At 55.7% G+C, this 16,290-nt stretch overlaps 1 protein-coding gene across 4 annotated transcripts in view; it reads right to left on the bottom strand.

Moving 5' to 3' along the window:
- MYH7B (myosin heavy chain 7B) overlaps window positions 1-14,824 on the bottom strand; it is a 27,807-nt gene extending 12,983 nt beyond the window's left edge. Inside the window, exons 1-20 of one of the 4 annotated variants that reach the window (XM_017878884.1) lie at window positions 14,699-14,824; window positions 13,339-13,445; window positions 13,046-13,189; window positions 11,864-12,020; window positions 11,535-11,562; window positions 10,065-10,161; window positions 7,882-7,905; window positions 7,653-7,745; window positions 7,471-7,534; window positions 6,393-6,491; window positions 5,599-5,702; window positions 5,306-5,444; window positions 4,918-5,036; window positions 4,679-4,828; window positions 4,342-4,512; window positions 2,383-2,562; window positions 2,156-2,288; window positions 1,992-2,068; window positions 1,473-1,560; window positions 1,176-1,293 (exon numbers count right to left, since the gene is read on the bottom strand). In XM_017878884.1, coding sequence (XP_017734373.1) covers window positions 1,176-1,293; window positions 1,473-1,560; window positions 1,992-2,068; window positions 2,156-2,288; window positions 2,383-2,562; window positions 4,342-4,512; window positions 4,679-4,828; window positions 4,918-5,036; window positions 5,306-5,444; window positions 5,599-5,702; window positions 6,393-6,491; window positions 7,471-7,534; window positions 7,653-7,745; window positions 7,882-7,905; window positions 10,065-10,161; window positions 11,535-11,562; window positions 11,864-12,020; window positions 13,046-13,189; window positions 13,339-13,445; window positions 14,699-14,789 — 2,183 coding nt within the window. In that variant the 5' untranslated portion in view covers window positions 14,790-14,824. Of the gene's footprint in view, window positions 1-1,175; window positions 1,294-1,472; window positions 1,561-1,991; window positions 2,069-2,155; window positions 2,289-2,382; window positions 2,563-4,341; window positions 4,513-4,678; window positions 4,829-4,917; window positions 5,037-5,305; window positions 5,445-5,598; window positions 5,703-6,392; window positions 6,492-7,470; window positions 7,535-7,652; window positions 7,746-7,881; window positions 9,202-10,064; window positions 10,162-11,534; window positions 11,563-11,863; window positions 12,021-13,045; window positions 13,190-13,338; window positions 13,446-14,698 lie in introns of those variants that run through there. The other 3 variants (XM_017878874.1, XM_017878864.1, XM_017878855.1) reach the window with 3 other exon arrangements.
- Window positions 14,825-16,290: the final 1,466 nt, after the last annotated feature.

The following is a 16,290-nucleotide window of genomic DNA, read 5'->3' as shown; positions in this document are numbered from 1 at the left end:
AAAAAAAAAAAAAAAAAAAAAAACAAAACACAACCTTGGGATTTTAAATGCGTTCAGTGAGTTTTAAAGAGGCTTTTACAGAAGGCATGCACTATTTTTTAAAACTTTTTTAAAGGCAAAAAATATTAGTAGAAGGTGACATGCTGTGCCCTATCACCGAAGAAACATTTGGGAGAGAATTCTAATGCTAAGGAGCCAGGGCTCCCAGCCCACCCACTTCTAGGCGGATACACGTGCACATGTGCACAGGGCTGTGTGGGTCAGGTGGGCTCCAGCCACGCTGTGAAGGCAAAACCAGAAACACAAAAGGCCCCTCACGAGGGGGACTCATTAAACAAAGCATACAGTCCACCAGACTGTGAGATGTTTCGCAGCCATGAAAAACGGACGATGACCACAGGAATATGTCTGTGGATAAGGAACGATCTCCAGGCCAGACTGTTACATGAAAAAACAAGCTTACAGCACCATGCGTGTGTGTGCGTGTACGGTATCTGTATGAACCTCTGTTTACAAAGGACAGTGTGGATGACACCATGACTTCTGGAGGGAGAAGGAACGATGGATGCTTGTTGCCCATCGAGAGAACGGGGAAGAGCCAGCAGCACTGCCCCGGCGCTCACTATGCGTCACATGAAGCCTCGTCCACACGATTCTCATTCAACTCCCACATCTGCATCCTTTCTGCCCGCTGCCCTGAGCTCCAGACTGATAATTCGAGTCTCCCCCATGACATTTCTAGGGTATCTGCTGGAGGCATATCAAACCTGACATACGCAAAACAGGGCTCAAACCAGTATCCCCTCACCTCTCCCCCAAATCAAAAAACCGTTTTTGTATCTCAGTCAGTCTACCACTGGTAGCTCCCAGGTTGCTCACTGCCAAACCTAGAAATCACTCGTCTTTTCTGCATCCAGAAGTCTGTGTCCAGCTCATCAGTGAGGCCTGCTGGCTCCACCTCCAGTATTTGCCCCAAGCCTGTTCACTTCTCCCCAAGTCCCCGGCCAGGTCTGAGCCACCCCCGTCTCTTGCTGGGCTGCCTGGCCAGGCCCCTCACAGTCCCTGCTTCCCCCTCCAGACAGGGGACCATCTGTCTGTTGGGCTCTGACGTGTGTGTCCTGCCCAGCCCCTCAGGCCTCCACCTGGAGCAGCGGGCGGGGGAAGGGGTCGCCCACCGCTGCCGGAAGTCGGTGTAGAGCAGCCTGTTGGGAAACCCTTGGCGGCAGATCCGGATCCCCTCCAGGACCCCATTGCAGCGCAGCTGGTGTAGCACCAAGAAGGCATCCATGACCCCTGGAGATGAGAGGGGAAAAGGTCAGAGGTCAACAGGCACACCCGCAGGCCCCAGAGAAAAAGCAGCAGTGGAGACCCTGCGAGGCGAGGGGGAAGATGTACCGAGCCTCCTGGCCTCTGCCCTGTCACCTTCCCACGACGCCCCCCCAGCCCCAGCCAGGCGAGCCCGGGATGACTACCTGGGGTTTTGTTCTCGTTAGGAACAATGCAGCGGACGAAGTGGGGCTGTGTGGCCCGCAGGTTGGTCATCAGCTTGTTGAGGTTCTCCTGGTGGCAGGCAAGAGTGAGGGAAAGGCACAAAGAGGGCAGAGAACCAGAATTGGATGCCGCAGCAGTCAGGGCCGAGACGGGAGCAGGTCCCTAAGTGCCCTGCACTCTTGCTCTCTCACCCTCCTTCTGGTGATAGGAGACCCTTCACCATCTCCCATCACCACCCCCGAAGTCTTCACTCCCCTGCCAAATCCCCGACCCTCCCAGAGTCCAGGGCTCCCACCCCTTCCCCTGCACACCCTGCCCAGGCAGCGTAGGGACGGGAAGCAGCACAGACTTGCTGTGATGTTCACGTGGAGAGGAGTTAAACATCACTGCAAGTCTTAACAGCCGCCCGCCCAAGACACGGGGGACAGGGCAGGGGGTGAAGGGCAGGGCTGTAGGCTGCCAAGAGTGAGGGTCTACCTGGGGCCCAGATGGGGCCTCACCTTGTGCAGCTGGGACACCGTCTGGAACGATGCTGCCTTCTTACGCTTCTCTTTCACCCCAGACTTGGGGGGCTCGGCTAATAGAGATAAGGGGCCTGGTCACTCCAGGGAATGTCACTCTGTGGACCCCTGTCAGAGCAGAGATCTTGTCCCTCAGTACTCACTGGAGCAGGAGCCTGCATAGTTCTCATAGAGAGTCGCCAGGAGCCTATTCTGTGACTTCTGGAAGATGGGGACCACTGTCTCATTCAGGGGATCCTTGTTTTTCTCCAGCCAGCCCACGATGCTGTAAGGCACCTGCAGAGACCAGACAGGTGCTGAGCCCAGGTGGGGGACTTGGAGCAGGGAGGGAGGAGCCTGGCTGAGGGCTGGGGCTCCAGCAAGCACCTACCACGCCCGCGTAGTGGACCACCTCGAAGTGGGCCTGGTACTTGCGCTTCTTGTCAGGCCGAGGCTGCTGGAAATTGGGTGACTTCCCCGCGTGGTTGTCGTAGAGCTTGGCCCGGAAGCTGGCGTCTGAGGCCTTGGGGAACATGCATTCCTCCTCCAGGATGGACAGGATGCCCAGTGGCTGGGAACAGAGAACGAGCTTGAAAAGCCACCATCAAGCCAGTCCATCCTGGAAGGGCCAAACCCCTGTTCCCCAGGCCACCTCCCTTCTGGGAGCCTTCCCAGATCCCCAGCCTCAGCCATCTGCCCAGTCAGACACCAGACCCACTCCAAGAACCCATCTCCTAAGAGAAAAGTTTGTGGCTTGGCTCCAACCCCTCCTGCAAAATCTGCAGCACCAAGTTGTCATCTTCACTTCTAACAACGGCAAACCCAAGCTGGCATCGCTGTACCCACTCTCACCCCCGCCACAGCCATGGCTCTCACACACAAACACAGGGTAAGTCCAAAAAAGCCATTAAGGTCACATTTTGGCTTCCTCACTCACTAGCTGTGGGGCCCTCCGACATCACTAAGCCTCAGTCTTCTAACCTGCAGAGTGGGAAGATGCATGTCTTCAGTGCTGATACAATATTTAAAAAGCTGTCAGTCACCTAAATGCCCAGCCATAGGGGACTGCAGAAATGCATCACATGAAACTCATCCACTGCATGAACTACTCTTGCCATCAGCAACATTCAAAATACATTTTCAGAGAAAAGGTATGATATGAAATGAAATCTGTGTCTATAAAAGAAAATGGGCCGGGCACGGTGGCTCAAGCCTGTAATCCCAGCACTTTGGGAGGCCGAGACGGGCGGGATCACCAGTCAGGAGATCGGCCATCCTGCGAACACGGTTAAACACCCTTTACTAAAAACTACAAAACTAGAACCGGGCGACGGTGGGCGGCGTCTGTAGTCACAGTCCGGAGAGGTGAGGAGGAGGAATAGCGTGAAGCGGTAGGCGGAGCTTGCGTGAGCGAGATTCGGCCACAGCACCTCCGCCTGGATGACAGAGCGAGACTTCGTCTCAAAAAAAAAAAAAAAAAAGAAACCATGGGATAGGCCGGGCGCAGTGGCTCATGCCTGGTAATACCAAGCACTTTGGTGAGGCCGAGGCAGGTGGATCATTGAGGTGGGTCAGAGTTTCAAGAGCCTGGCCCAAAAAAAAAACAAAAAATAGGCCAAAATGGCGAAACCCTGTCTCTATTAAAATACAAAATTAGCTAGGTGTGGTGGCACATGCCTGTAATCCCAGCTACTTGGGAGGTTGAGGCAGGAGAATTGCTTAAACCCTAGAGGTGGAGGTTGCAGTGAGCTGAGATGGTGCCACTGTACTCCAGCCTAGGCAACAGAGTGAGACTCCATCTCAAAAAAAAAAAAAGAAAAAAAGGATAAAGGATTTTGAGGAAATGAACCTAAGTGTCGTGTGACTGACTGTGGTAGGAATGGGGAGAAACGTTTTTTCCCCTGCCAGTTTTTCAAATTTTATTTCTTCCATTCTTTGTACAATGGGTAAATATACATAAGGTTCCACAATCACAAAAACAAGGAAACATACCCTGCCCTGCACCCAGGGCTGTTCTAGGGATCCAGTGAAATTGTGGCTGCAAACAGGGCCTTGTGAGCTGCAGAATTCTGAGCACCCAGGAGGAGCTGTTGTCCACAGTACTGGGATGCATGCATTCCCATTGCTCACATGCTCAACTCCAACACACCCTTTCACACACATGCCCTTTCACACACAAGCACATAAACACGCTGTCACTACTACACTCACATATGTATGCTTACTGCAGCACAATCACGTGCTTCCATGCACACTTGCACAGGCTTCCATGCAAGCCATGGTCATCCATCCCTGCTTGCTCACCACACACACCCTCCCTTCCTCGAAGTGACCTTGCCCCGGCCCCCACCTTCTCGATGAGGTCGATGCAAGGCTGCAGGTCGAGGCCGAAGTCGATGAAGACCCAGTCAATGCCCTCCCGCTTGTACTCCTCCTGCTCCAGCACAAACATGTGCTGGTTGAAGAACTGCTGCAGTTTCTCATTGGTGAAGTTGATGCACAGCTGTTCGAAGCTGTTGAACTACAAGAGGGAGGGGCCTGGCTCAGCACATAGGGAAAGGGAGGCCCAAGGAGGGGCATGAGTTCACCCCCAACTTCCAGGCAGAAGGCCAGGGCTTCTGCCCCCACACCGGCCCATGTCCTCTACCTTGGAGAGAACAGAGCCCAAGGTGAGGGTCTGCCCTCACCTCAAAGATCTCAAACCCAGCGATGTCCAGAACCCCGATGAAGAACTGCCGGGGCAGCTTTGTGTCCAGGGTCTGGTTGATCCGAGACACCAGCCACCTGAACAGCCGGTCATAGGTGGCCTTGGCCAGAGCCCCTACAGCAAACACCACCTGGAGGTGGAGGGAGGCTGGGCTGGGACCTGGCAAGGAGGGGACCCTGCCCGGCTGTCCCCCATGGGCTTAGCCTGCAGGCAGCTTACCTGCTCCACACTCTGGCCCTTGGTTACATACTCATTCCCTACACGCACCCGGGGGTGCAAAAGGCCTTTGAGGAGGTCCCCACTGCTGACCCCCATCAGGTAGGCAGCCTTGTCAGCACCTGGCAGGGCACACGAGTAGGGTAAGGGAGGAGGACACCACCATGGGCACTCAGGGGCTCTACTGCCTCAGGCTGGGGCTAGGAGAGGGAAGTTAAGAGGCGTCAAGTTCAGGGCTAGCAAACAAAGCCTCAGGAGGGTAAGGGTTTGGAGCTGAGGCAGGGCCAGGTAAGGCTGAGGTTAAAGGTTGTGGACAAGAGTTGGGGTTAACCATCATGGACAGGATGCTTGAGGTCTGGGTCAAGGTGAAGGCCAGGTCAGGGCCCCTCACTCTCAGTGCCATCGGCCTCCGCCTGCTCCTCCCGCTGCTTCTGCTTGAACTTCATGTTGCCAAAGTGCAGGAGGGCACCCACGATCTTATAGCAGGCACACTTCTCATCCACACTGAAGCCCAGGATGTCCATAGCATGCTGGGGTGAGGGAAGAGAGTTCAGAGAGGTCTGGGCTCTTCCAGGGTCCAGCCAGGCACTGCCCCTGGACCATTCATGCAGCTGGGGGCACCGGCAGTGCTCTCCAATCCCACCACAGGCACCCACACAGCTCCCCTCCCACCAGAGCCCGTACATCAGTGGCGATGAGTTCCTCCCCATCATTCATGTTGTCCACCGTGATGACGCCCTGGCTGCAGAAGTGGTAGTCATAGGGATTCATAGACAGAAGCAGCATGTCTGGGGACGTGGGGCAGAGAAAGGCAGGTCAGGCGGTGCTTACTGGCTCTTCTCCCCGCAACACCTACAGCATAGGGGATCCTGGGGCGCAAGCTCAGCAGGAGTCTAGGGCCCTCCCAGAGGACCTCATCTCCCAGTCTGGGGCCTAAGTTTCTCATCATCACCTCCGCCAAGGCTGAGGGCACTGAGAGTGAGGGGCCCTGACCTGGCCTTCACTTTGACCCTGGCTTCTCTTTGTTTCTGGTTCTCTGAGGAATGAACCACAGTCCCCACGTATCACTTATCTTTTGGCTGTTGCTCATGGCCCACTCTGGCCCAGATCCCATGCTAGATGCTGGGGCACAGGGAGGACCAGACTCTGCCCTCAAGGGGCTTGCCAGAGAGGAGAGCTGGGCCTAGACAGTCATCAGTCTGCCTTGGGTACTGGGCAGGACCTCTCCAGTCTCAGGACAGCAGGTGGGGTTTAGGGCTTAGGTTTCTGGAGGAAGCAATAACACGCTGGCAGGTTGCTGGAGCTAAGACGACTGTGCCCTAGCAGGAAAGTAACCAGAAGTCCCAAGAAAGAAGAGAGGCCACAGACCCCAGGACAGGGAGGGAACGACCGCCAGGGCCTGGCCTGATGGGGGCCGGGAAGCGCCAGGCAGCCCTCCGGGTTCTCACTCCCACCCCCTTCGTCGTGCTGCCCCTCACCCTGCAGCTCTGGCTTCTTCCCTGAGAGGATCTGGTAGTAGACGTGGTAGCTGCGCTCACCGGGCAACTGGAAGATCACCCGCGACTTCTCCAGGAGATCTGGGGAGAAGGGGCGCCGGCCTGCCATCTCCCACACCTCCCCAGAGTGGACGGACGTCCCAAGCGGGTGACGCAGAGGGAGAGAGGGTGGCAGGGAGTGTGTAGGGGGCTGCGTCTGCACCCGCCAGTGTGCAGGGAGGGCGTCTCTCCTGTGCCTGCGTCATCACATGAGCCGTATTGTCTGTACCTGTGTGCGTCTCTGGCCAGATGGGTCAGTGTGTGTCCTCGTGTGTGTGGGGTGAGTGTGGTATCTGCGTGTGCAGGTTTCTATCTGTTGGTGTGTCAGCGTGTGTGCATGTGTGGCCGAGCCTCCGTGTGTGTCTGTGTGTGTCTGTTTAGGGGTCAGGATGTGAATTACAGCCTATCCCTATCCCTGTCACTGCCTGTCTGTGCTTACCTGTCAGGACCTAGCCATGCAGCCCAACGTGGGGAGTGGCTAATGTGGGGGCCCCTCTGTGTCCCTGGCCCCCTTGAGTGTGGCCTAGGTGCCTGGGGTCTGTGCAGCTGGGTGATACTGGGGCACTTCCCAGCGGGGCGCCTGGAAGGATGGGGCACTCTGAGTGTAGCTGTGCAGCTGGGGCAGGAGGGGCGTGGGCCAGGTCTGCCCTCTTGGTGACCAGAGAGAAGACTGGGGATGGGCTAGGGGTGCAGTCACAGAAGCCTGACTGGCCAAATGAGGATTTGAGTCTCCATCCTCAGGTGACAGGATCTAGAGAAAGCTTTCAAGCAGAAACAGGATATGACCAGCAAAACTATGGCCGTGTAGAGGAGAGGAGGATGGAGACCAGGCAGAGGCTGGGGTGATGTTCTGGTGATAGGTGAGGTGGCCTGAGCTGGGTAGCAGCCAGGGAGTAGAGAGAAGTGCCTAGAGCAGGCGGGAGCCCAGAAGTCGTGATGACGGAGGCTGAGTTGCTGTGGCTGGGCTCAGGCCCTGCCCGGGGCCTCCTTCCCCTGCACCACCCACAGTGGGCTGACTCACAGCTGTCAATATCCGCAGATGCCAGCTTCCCAGAGGGACCAAAGTGAATGCGGATGAACTTGCCCTGTGGGCAGAGGGGAGCCCTCAGCCAAGGGGCACAGCCAGCGCTGTCCCCACCTGTACCCAACCTGCTGCTGGTGGCCTGCCGCATCCCCGCCGCCCCTCCCACCTCAGCCACTCACAAAGCGGGAGGAGTTATCATTCCTCAGGGTCTTGGCGTTGCCAAAGGCCTCCATGGCAGGGTTGGCCTCGATGATTTGATCCTCAAGGGTGCCCTGGGGCGGTGGGGGTGAGGGTCCATCAGCTCTGATGCCTACCCACTGGGAGGCCAGAGTCCCCCGTGGCCCCTCTGTTGTGCAGAGGAAGGGGGCACCCCCAGGCCTGCCCCGTCCACTTTGGCCCCATACTCACCCCAGTCTTTGTTGCCAGAAATTGCTGGGGGAAGAAGACAGACAACATTAGAGGGCGAGGCTTCCGGGGCGGGGCAGGGCGGGATGGGGCGGGGTGTCAGCGGAAGGCAGCGGGCAGCAGGACAGGGGGGTGGACGTTAGTCACCCGAATGCGTGGCCCCCACCCTCCGCCCCTCGGCCTGACCCTCCTCCAGCTGTTAGGAGGCAAAATGCTGGAAAGTGGGAGTGGCACGGCCCCAGCCAGAGTCTCCACCTGCAGCCTCCTCTGCCCCAGCCTGGCCTCTGGCCTCCCTTCATTTTCCAGTCTCCATGCAGTGGCCCTGCTCCAAGCCCCAGGGGCCTCCCGATTAAAATATAGGGTCCTCCAGAGCCCAGTCCACGTGCCCCCTCCTCTAGGAAGGCCTCCTGGCTGCTCCAAAGCTGGAATAGACCTCTTCCTGGTCTGAACCTTCCTGCCCTAAACTCCCGCTATGACCTTACACACCTCTCCTTTGTAATGCAATTGGGTGTGTCTTCATTGTATGTCTGTCTGTATACCTACCAATGCTCACAATGGCCCTGCCAGCTGCCAATTATTAGCCCTAATTTGCAAATGAGGAAACTAAGCTTGGAGCAGGGAGTGGATCTGCTCAAGGCCACACACCAAGTCAGGAGCGGCAGGGCAGGTACCCAGCATCCTGCCTCCCAGACACTACAGCTGTCCTGTGTGTCACCCAGAGGGACTAACTGAATTGAGCAGATCCTCCCTCTCCCCATCCTAACCTCATCCTCACCTTCCCTTCCTTTTCCTTTCCTTCTTTTCCCTACCCCGGATGCTGGGAGCCAAGGAAGAAAGGGAGAGAAGGGAAGGAATGGATTCTGGAGGGAACAGATACGCTACCAGGGACTTTGTGGTCATTCATTCACCTCCAGGAAGCCCAAGAGTTAACAGAGACATTGGGCAGGGGAGGTGGGACCCCCGCCCAATACACTGCCATCCAGTGCTTTTGTGCAGGGCTCTCTCTGGCCCGTTTGGCCAAATTTGGGGCCAAGGTAAGGGGAGTTGATCAACCTTTTAAGGTCCTGCAGTCATGGCTCCTGCGGGCAGCCTCTCCCACCCCTCCCTTGCCTGACCCTCTCCCCTAGGCTCCACTGTCCCAGCTCCTTTCTGCCCAGGTGCTCCTCTGCCCTTCCAGCTGTGTCCCTGCCAGCTCTGACCTCTCCCTGACATCTCTTCCTGTCACTCAACCAACCCAACTTTCTGTTACATCCCCAGAGACCTTTTTCAGGGTTTGGAAGACAGGGCAGGAAAGGGAAGGAGGAAAAGGACCAAAAGTCAACAGCAAAACAAAACAAAACTGAAATGAAAATCAAAATCAAGACAATCAAACGGGTAAAAGGAAAACGCAAAAAAAAAAAAAAAAAAAAAAAAAAAAAAAAAAAAAAAAAAAAAAAAAAAAAAAAAAAAAAAAGATAGAAAGAAAAGAAAGAAAACAAGAAAGAAAGAAAATAGGGGAAAAAAAGAAAAAAGAAAAACACCCAGAATAAAGCAAGGCTCAACAGGACCAGGAGCAGGGACTGGACAGGGAGGGAGGCCTCAGGCTTCTGGAAAGAAAAGGCCGCCTATCTGGGGGTAGCCACAGAGCTCTGAACAACTGGCCCCAAGGCTAGGGATGAAATGTTAGGCCTTAAAACAAAACCAAAAAACTGGGCCCTATTGTTTCAGAAATTTCCAAAAACTGTACAGAAATCACAAGGCACAAAATTGCCCTGCCAACCCCGGCTGTTGGGAACGCCCAGTGCCCTCCATGCCAGCCAACCTCTGTGTCTAACATGTCAGTGGTAGGTAACTGTCAGGGAAACCAAGACAACAACACTTAGTAAAAGCAGCCCATCTAGTAAACTCTTTCAATATATGAAGGTCACAATGGAAGATAAAAATTACACAAATTTAGAAACGGCAATGTGATCCCACCCCTCTGTGTTATCAATGGAAATGCAAAGGCAGGCGTGTCAGGTGGCCACAGCCTTTCTGGTCAAGCCTTGCTCAGGCCAGAGTCCCCCACCAGGGTGGGAGGCTCAGGCAGGGCTCAGGGTTCTGGGGAGCAAAGTTTTAAAAGGAAAAAAAAAAAAAAACAAGGAGAGGAAGAAAGAAGAAAAAGAGCGAGAAGCAACAGGGATCACGCCCGAGTGGGCAAGTCTTACGGCCTTCTTGCCCGGCCCGTCTCCCAGGGCAGCGACGATGGCAAAGTACTGAATGACCCGCTTGGTGTTAACCGTCTTACCGGCCCCCGACTCTCCGCTTGGACGACACAAACATAAGTCACCAATGCCCATCTTGCCTAATTCTCCCCACCCCAATGCCTCATCCCTCAAGCAGAGGCCCCACATCTCCTTCCCCCCAACCTGAAACCCCCAAGGATGGATCAACCCTCAGAGGTGTACAAAGCAAGCCAGTGTAGACCATCCCTGTGAGATGACAATACACGATTATGCCACTGTCCACTAAGCATTAACTCAGTGCCAGGCACTTTACTGCATCGGCTCAGTTTCGGCTCAGAAAACCCTGGAAGGCAGGCTCCATTATCACCCCCATTTTAGGAACAAGGAACTGGGCATCAGGAGTTCTGTGGCTATCCCTACTGTGTGCCAGGCACATATATCAACTCACTGAGTCGTAACTCTCTGTGATAGGTAGGGTTTTTTATTTAACTTTTTAATTTTTTTTTTAAAGATGGGGTCTCGCTATGTTGCCCAGCTGGTCTCAAACCCCTGGCCTCAGGCAATCCTCCCGCCTTAGCCTCCCCAAGTGCTAGGATTACAGGTGTGAGCTACTGCACTCAGCCAAGCCCGTCTGGGTTAAAGGCACTTGCTTTTTTTTTTCTTCTTTTGTTTTTGAGATGGAGGCCAGGCCGGAGTGCAGTGGCACGATCTTGGCTCACTGCAACCTCCACCTCCTGGGTTCAAGCAATTCTCCTGCCTCAGCCTCCTGAGTAGCTGGGATTACAGGCGCCTGCCACCATGCCCGGCTAATTTTTTGTATTTTTAGCAGAGATGGGGTTTCACCATGTTGGCTAGGCTGTTCTCAAACTCCTGACCTCAAGTGATCCACCCACCTCAGCCTCCCAAAGTGCAGAAATTACAGGCTTGAGCCACTGTGCCCAGCCAAGGCCCTTGCTCTTAACTGCATGCGTGCATGCACATTCCCACTAAACATTGTCCATACTGGCCTGACTGGTCAAGAACCTGGCATGTAAGAAGAATTCTACCGTTTTCCCACAGAGGCAACAGAAGGATCAGAGGTAAGATTCAAACATAAGTAGATGGTGAAAAGGAAGACGGGCAGAGGAATTTTCCTGCTGCCCCTCAGCCAGAATTAGAACCCCAGAAGATCGAGGTGGGAGATTCCAGGCCCCAGGGAGAGGAGGTATGGGGCTGGTGGTCACTCCATTTGTGGGTGTACCCTCCCTATCCACCATCAAGAACACATCTGTTCAGAATGGCGGCAGGCAATGTGCTCAGGCCTAATTTAGCTTCAGCTGGGACACTAGCTCCAGGTGGTAAAAGCCCTGCCCTAAGCACTTTGGATTCAACCCTGGGAAATGACTGTGGTACCGCCCTCTTTCTGCCAGATGGCCAGCATTTCCCACCCCACCCCCAGAGCCCCACACTCACGTGATCAGCATGGACTGGTTGTCGCGGTCTGGAGGAAAGGGAAGGGGATAGAGAAGTCGGCCAAGGTGCCGGGCCAGCCACAGGTCAAACACCTTGGGTATCCATAGCCCTGGGGCAGACCCCACCACCCAGAGCCAGGAATGGGAAGGAGCAGGTGGGCCTGTCCCTAGTGGAGGTCAGCTCCCATGCGGAGGGACAGAACGGCTGGGCGACCATGTCCAGCAGCGTCAAAAGGGGGGCAGTGCCAGTGGGGGAAGGAGGTCCTTTACAGAGGCCTCCGGGGACCCAGGTCAGGGTCTGGGGTTGGGGGGAGTCCAGGCGGCCCTTACTGCGCAGCATGTCATTGTAGGCGTTGTCTGCCACCGCATATATATGGGGCGGTGCCTCCGAGCGGCGCTTTCCTTTGTAAGCGGCCACCACGGAGGCCGTGTAGACTGGGAGCCATTTGTAGGGGTTGATGGTGACACAGAAGAGGCCGGAGTAGGTCTGAGGAGAGAGTATAGGTAGTGTGTTTGTTCAGGCTGGAGTGCAATGGCATGATCTCGGCTCACTGCAACCTCCACCTCCCGGGTTCAAGCGGTTCTCCTGCCTCAGCCTCCCAGGGTAGCTAGGACTACAAGCGCACACCACCACGCCTGCCTAATTTTTGTATTTTTAGTAGAGATGGGGTTTCACCATGTTGGCCTGGTTGGTGTCGAACTCCTGACCTCAGGTGATCCGCCTGCCTCAACCTCCCAAAGTGCTCGGATTACAGGCATTGGCCACCACGTCTGGCCTACTGGTAGGGTTTTGGGAGGGATAACCTAAGTTCCCATCCCCAGGCCCCAGTCTTCAGAAGACCGTGACCCCTGCGATATTCCTCAAGGAGCCACTTGACTTGCCACACCACACCCTCTGTGGCTGTCCTGGCCTCGCCCCTGACTCGTGCTCACAGCTCTGCCCTAGCCCATGCGCACGGCCTCCACAGTCAGCAGCTGAGTTCTAGACACGCCCAGCGCCAGTCCGCCAGAGCAGCAGGGGAACAGCTGCTCCCCTAAGGTTCCAAGGCGCAACCTCCAGCCCCGCCCCCAATGCGCACAGCCCCGCCTCATCGCTCACAGCCCTACCCCACTGCTATGGACCCGCGCTATCATTCAGCCCCGCCCCACCGCTATGGACCCGCCCCATCGCTCACAGTCCTACCCCACCGCTAAGGACCCGCGCTATCATTCACAGCCCCGCCCCACCGCTATGGACCCGCCCCATCGCTCACAGCCCCGCCCCACCGCTATGGGCCCACCCCTAGGGCCTCACCTCCAGCCCCGCNAATGCGCACAGCCCCGCCTCATCGCTCACAGCCCTACCCCACTGCTAAGGACCCGAGCTATCATTCAGCCCCGCCCCACCGCTATGGACCCGCCCCATCGCTCACAGCCCCGCCCCACCGCTATGGGCCCACCCCTAGGGCCTCACCTCCAGCCCCGCCCCACACACAACCCCCGCCCCGCCCATGGCCTGGGCCTGGGGCTCACATAGATCATCCAGCGGGCATAGCGCTGGCGCAGGTTGTGCAGCACAGAGGCCTCGTTCAGGTGCGTCATCATGGCCATGTCCTCCAGTAAGTCGAAGCGGGGCGGGTTCATGGGCTGCAGCTCGGCCTCACGCACAGTCAGCACCTACCAGGCAGACCGTGTCAGAGGTAAGGGGACCGGAAGGCAAGGACCGACCTCACCTGTCACCCCCACCCACATACCCAGAGTGCAGATCCTGCTGGCCAGGAGGCCTAGGGACAGAGAGGCTAATCTCAGGGAAGGGGGAACAGAACCTTCTGGTCTTTGGTCTCCACGGTGACTCTGCCCCCAGTAGCCTCCGACTTGACCTCGGCCTCCACGTAGGCGTCCTGTTCATCAGGCACCCAGACTCGCTTCTTCCCTGGGTTGCAGAGAGAGCACTGGACTCGGAGAGGGGCTGAGGCACCTCCAGGGTTCTAGCTAGAGTTCCCAAGCCATGGTATCCATAGACCTGTGACCCTCCCCAAAGCCCTTCTGCCAGGACACAGGAGTTCCAGTGAAGAACCCTCCAAACCCAGGCTCAGGAAGGGCGGAGCTGGGAGGGTCCCTAGAGATCCTCTTATTAGAGGATGAGTCTGGGTAACAATGCTTGGGTTCCAATCCCTGCTTCCACCATGTTTGCCCTCTGACTTCAGGAAAATCCCTGATTTTCTCTGGGCCAGTTCCCCCATATGGAAAATGTTATGGGGATCTCCTTAGGTCTCTCAATATCAGGCATATAACTCTTGGGGAGGCGTCCTGCCTTCCCTATTTCACTGAAGACTCAAATCCAGGCCTCCTAACTCTGTAACCTGTGCTCTCCTGTCTGGCCAGCTGTCCCCAGAACTTTGAGGACCCCAGATTTCATGGTGGTTAGAAGCAGGCTGCAAACCAGAGTTTGTGTTCCCTGCTCTGCCAAGTGCGTAGGTCAGGACCATCTGGGACCATCTACATAACCTACAGACCCCAGTACAAGATGACGACGTGGGTCCCCTTGTTGAAAACTATTAAAACTTTCAAGATGGCAACGGCAGAGTGTTGAATCAAGCACAAGGTCCCTCTGAGCCTGGTGCCCTGGCGCTGGTCCCCATCTCCCTAGGTTGTTGAGATGATGCATGGAAAGTCATCTGCTCTGGACCTGACACACAATAAGCACTCGGTACACACTGCCTATTGTTAGTATTGTCCTATGAGCAAACCAGGTCATAAATAGTACAGCCTTTATTCCTGTCCCTAATCAAGGGTGGCTTTGGCTCTGCAGAAAGCACTAAAAATAACCCCAGCACAAGTTTTGTGGACATGTGGAGGCAGCCTGCACACATGCCGATCAGTCTCATCTCAGAGGCTCGGGCTCCAGCCCGAGTCTTCATAAACTGCAGCTCCGGAAGGTAGGTGCTATTATCCCATTTCACAGGGGAACAAACCAAGGCTTGCTCACAGACACACAGTGATATATACAGTGTCCATGGGGTTTTAATTTCCAGGCCCCAGACTCTGCGAGAAAGGTCCAGGGCTCCAGCTGTCAGGCCCCAATGCGCCTTCAGCCCTGAGCTGGTGCCACCCCTCCCAATTCCTGGTCTGAGTCCATAAGGGCATCTCTGTGGCTGTGTCTCCTGCCCCTCTGCCTCCACTTACCATCCCATGGGATAGCATGCACCTTCGTCATCTCCTGGTAGCCCTGGCGGAGGTAGCGAGCAGACTCCCCAAGTTCAGTCACATCCATCATGGCAGTGGCACTGGGGTGAAGGAGGAGGAGCTGAAACCTTGCAGGTTCAAGGCAGCCCAAGGCAGCAGGCACTGGAAGATGGCAGTGACGAGGGAGCTGAACCCACAAGACTAGATACTAGGAGACTCCCTCTGGCTCCCAATCCAGCCTTTTTGGGTGAGTGCCCAGCGTACATGCACACCCTCAAACACCAGGGCTTCCTCCACTCCAGATTCAGAAGACTCACAGCCACCCATGGACACCCTCACCCACCCACCCACCTACCCTCCTGCCCTCCCTTCGGCTCCAACCCCAGTCCTGATCACCCACCTCAGCACCACGGTGAGGGCAGGAAGCTCTGCTACCCCTTTTATTGCCACTGTCAAGGTCAGAGGAGGAGAGCTATGTCAGCAATCTCCACGTGTCACAGCCCCCCCAGCCTGGCCACAGGACACAAAAGGCAAATTCCCTTTTATCTCTACCAGCGCGGCCCCTGGGCTATTTTTACCTCCCATTGTCAGGGGATCACAAAGGCGGAGAGAGACACTCCACTGAGAGACAGGGAGGCTGGGTGCAGAGACTGACAGGGACAGGGACAAGGCAGTAAGAGGTTCGGGAGACTGAGAGCTCATGGGGAGAAACCGAGTCACAGAGAGTCTGACACGCCCAGAAAAATACTCCCACCTCCAGATACAGAGAGCAAGGACACTCAGAGAGGAAACCACAGAATGCCCACTGAGGTTGGACCATCTAGTCAACCCTTTTGATACATCCAGGGAAACTGAGGCCCAGAGAAAGGAAAGCATTGGCCAAGTCTCACAGATGAGCAATGGCCAAGAACAGATTAAAAAGAGAAGGAGAGAGAAGGAGACCAGATCAAAAAGAGAAGGAAAGAGAGGGAGAAGGGAAGGGAGAGAGGGAAGGGGAGGGAGGAGGGAGGGGGACATCCCTCGCCAGCATCTGCAAAGCACAAACACCTGTGTCACCTCAGCTCTACTCAGGGTATAGGGCATTGCCTGCCTCCCAGAGGCTCTCTGGTGCCTCCACTCATTACCCTACCTCAGAGGCCCACTCTGCCATTTCTATCACCATAGGCGAGTTTTGCCTGTTTTGAATGTATATGGTTGAAAATGTAGCTTTGCATTTATTTCTCTATATTTTATCTGGCACACCTGTGCATTTGGAATTGGGAGCGCATCAATACCCTCTTTCCCCCTTCCTCCCTCCCCATCCTCTTTCTGGGGACCCCCTGGGGAAATCATACACGAAGAAAACCAGCCCTGGAACTTACAGAATCAAGGAATTGTTTGGCTGAAGTGGAAGAATCAAGGAAATGTAACCTAGTTAGGAGCCCCTTCAGATTCCCACATTCAAGGTTCACAGGAAGCCACCTTCCCGTGGCTCACTCTCTAGGGGTTCAGGGCGCTGGCAGTCCATCCGCCTGATACAGTCTTTGGAATGTTTCAGGGCACCTCCAGGCTCTCCTGTCCATCACCCCATTCAGGGCTCCGTGACGCCACAG

The sequence above is a fragment of the Rhinopithecus bieti genome, unplaced genomic scaffold (assembly GCF_001698545.2).
Source record: "Rhinopithecus bieti isolate Rb0 unplaced genomic scaffold, ASM169854v2 scaffold_65, whole genome shotgun sequence".
Taxonomy (NCBI): Eukaryota; Metazoa; Chordata; class Mammalia; order Primates; family Cercopithecidae; genus Rhinopithecus; species Rhinopithecus bieti.
Note: the sequence above shows the minus strand (reverse complement) of the source record. Positions and strands in the feature narration are given on the sequence as shown.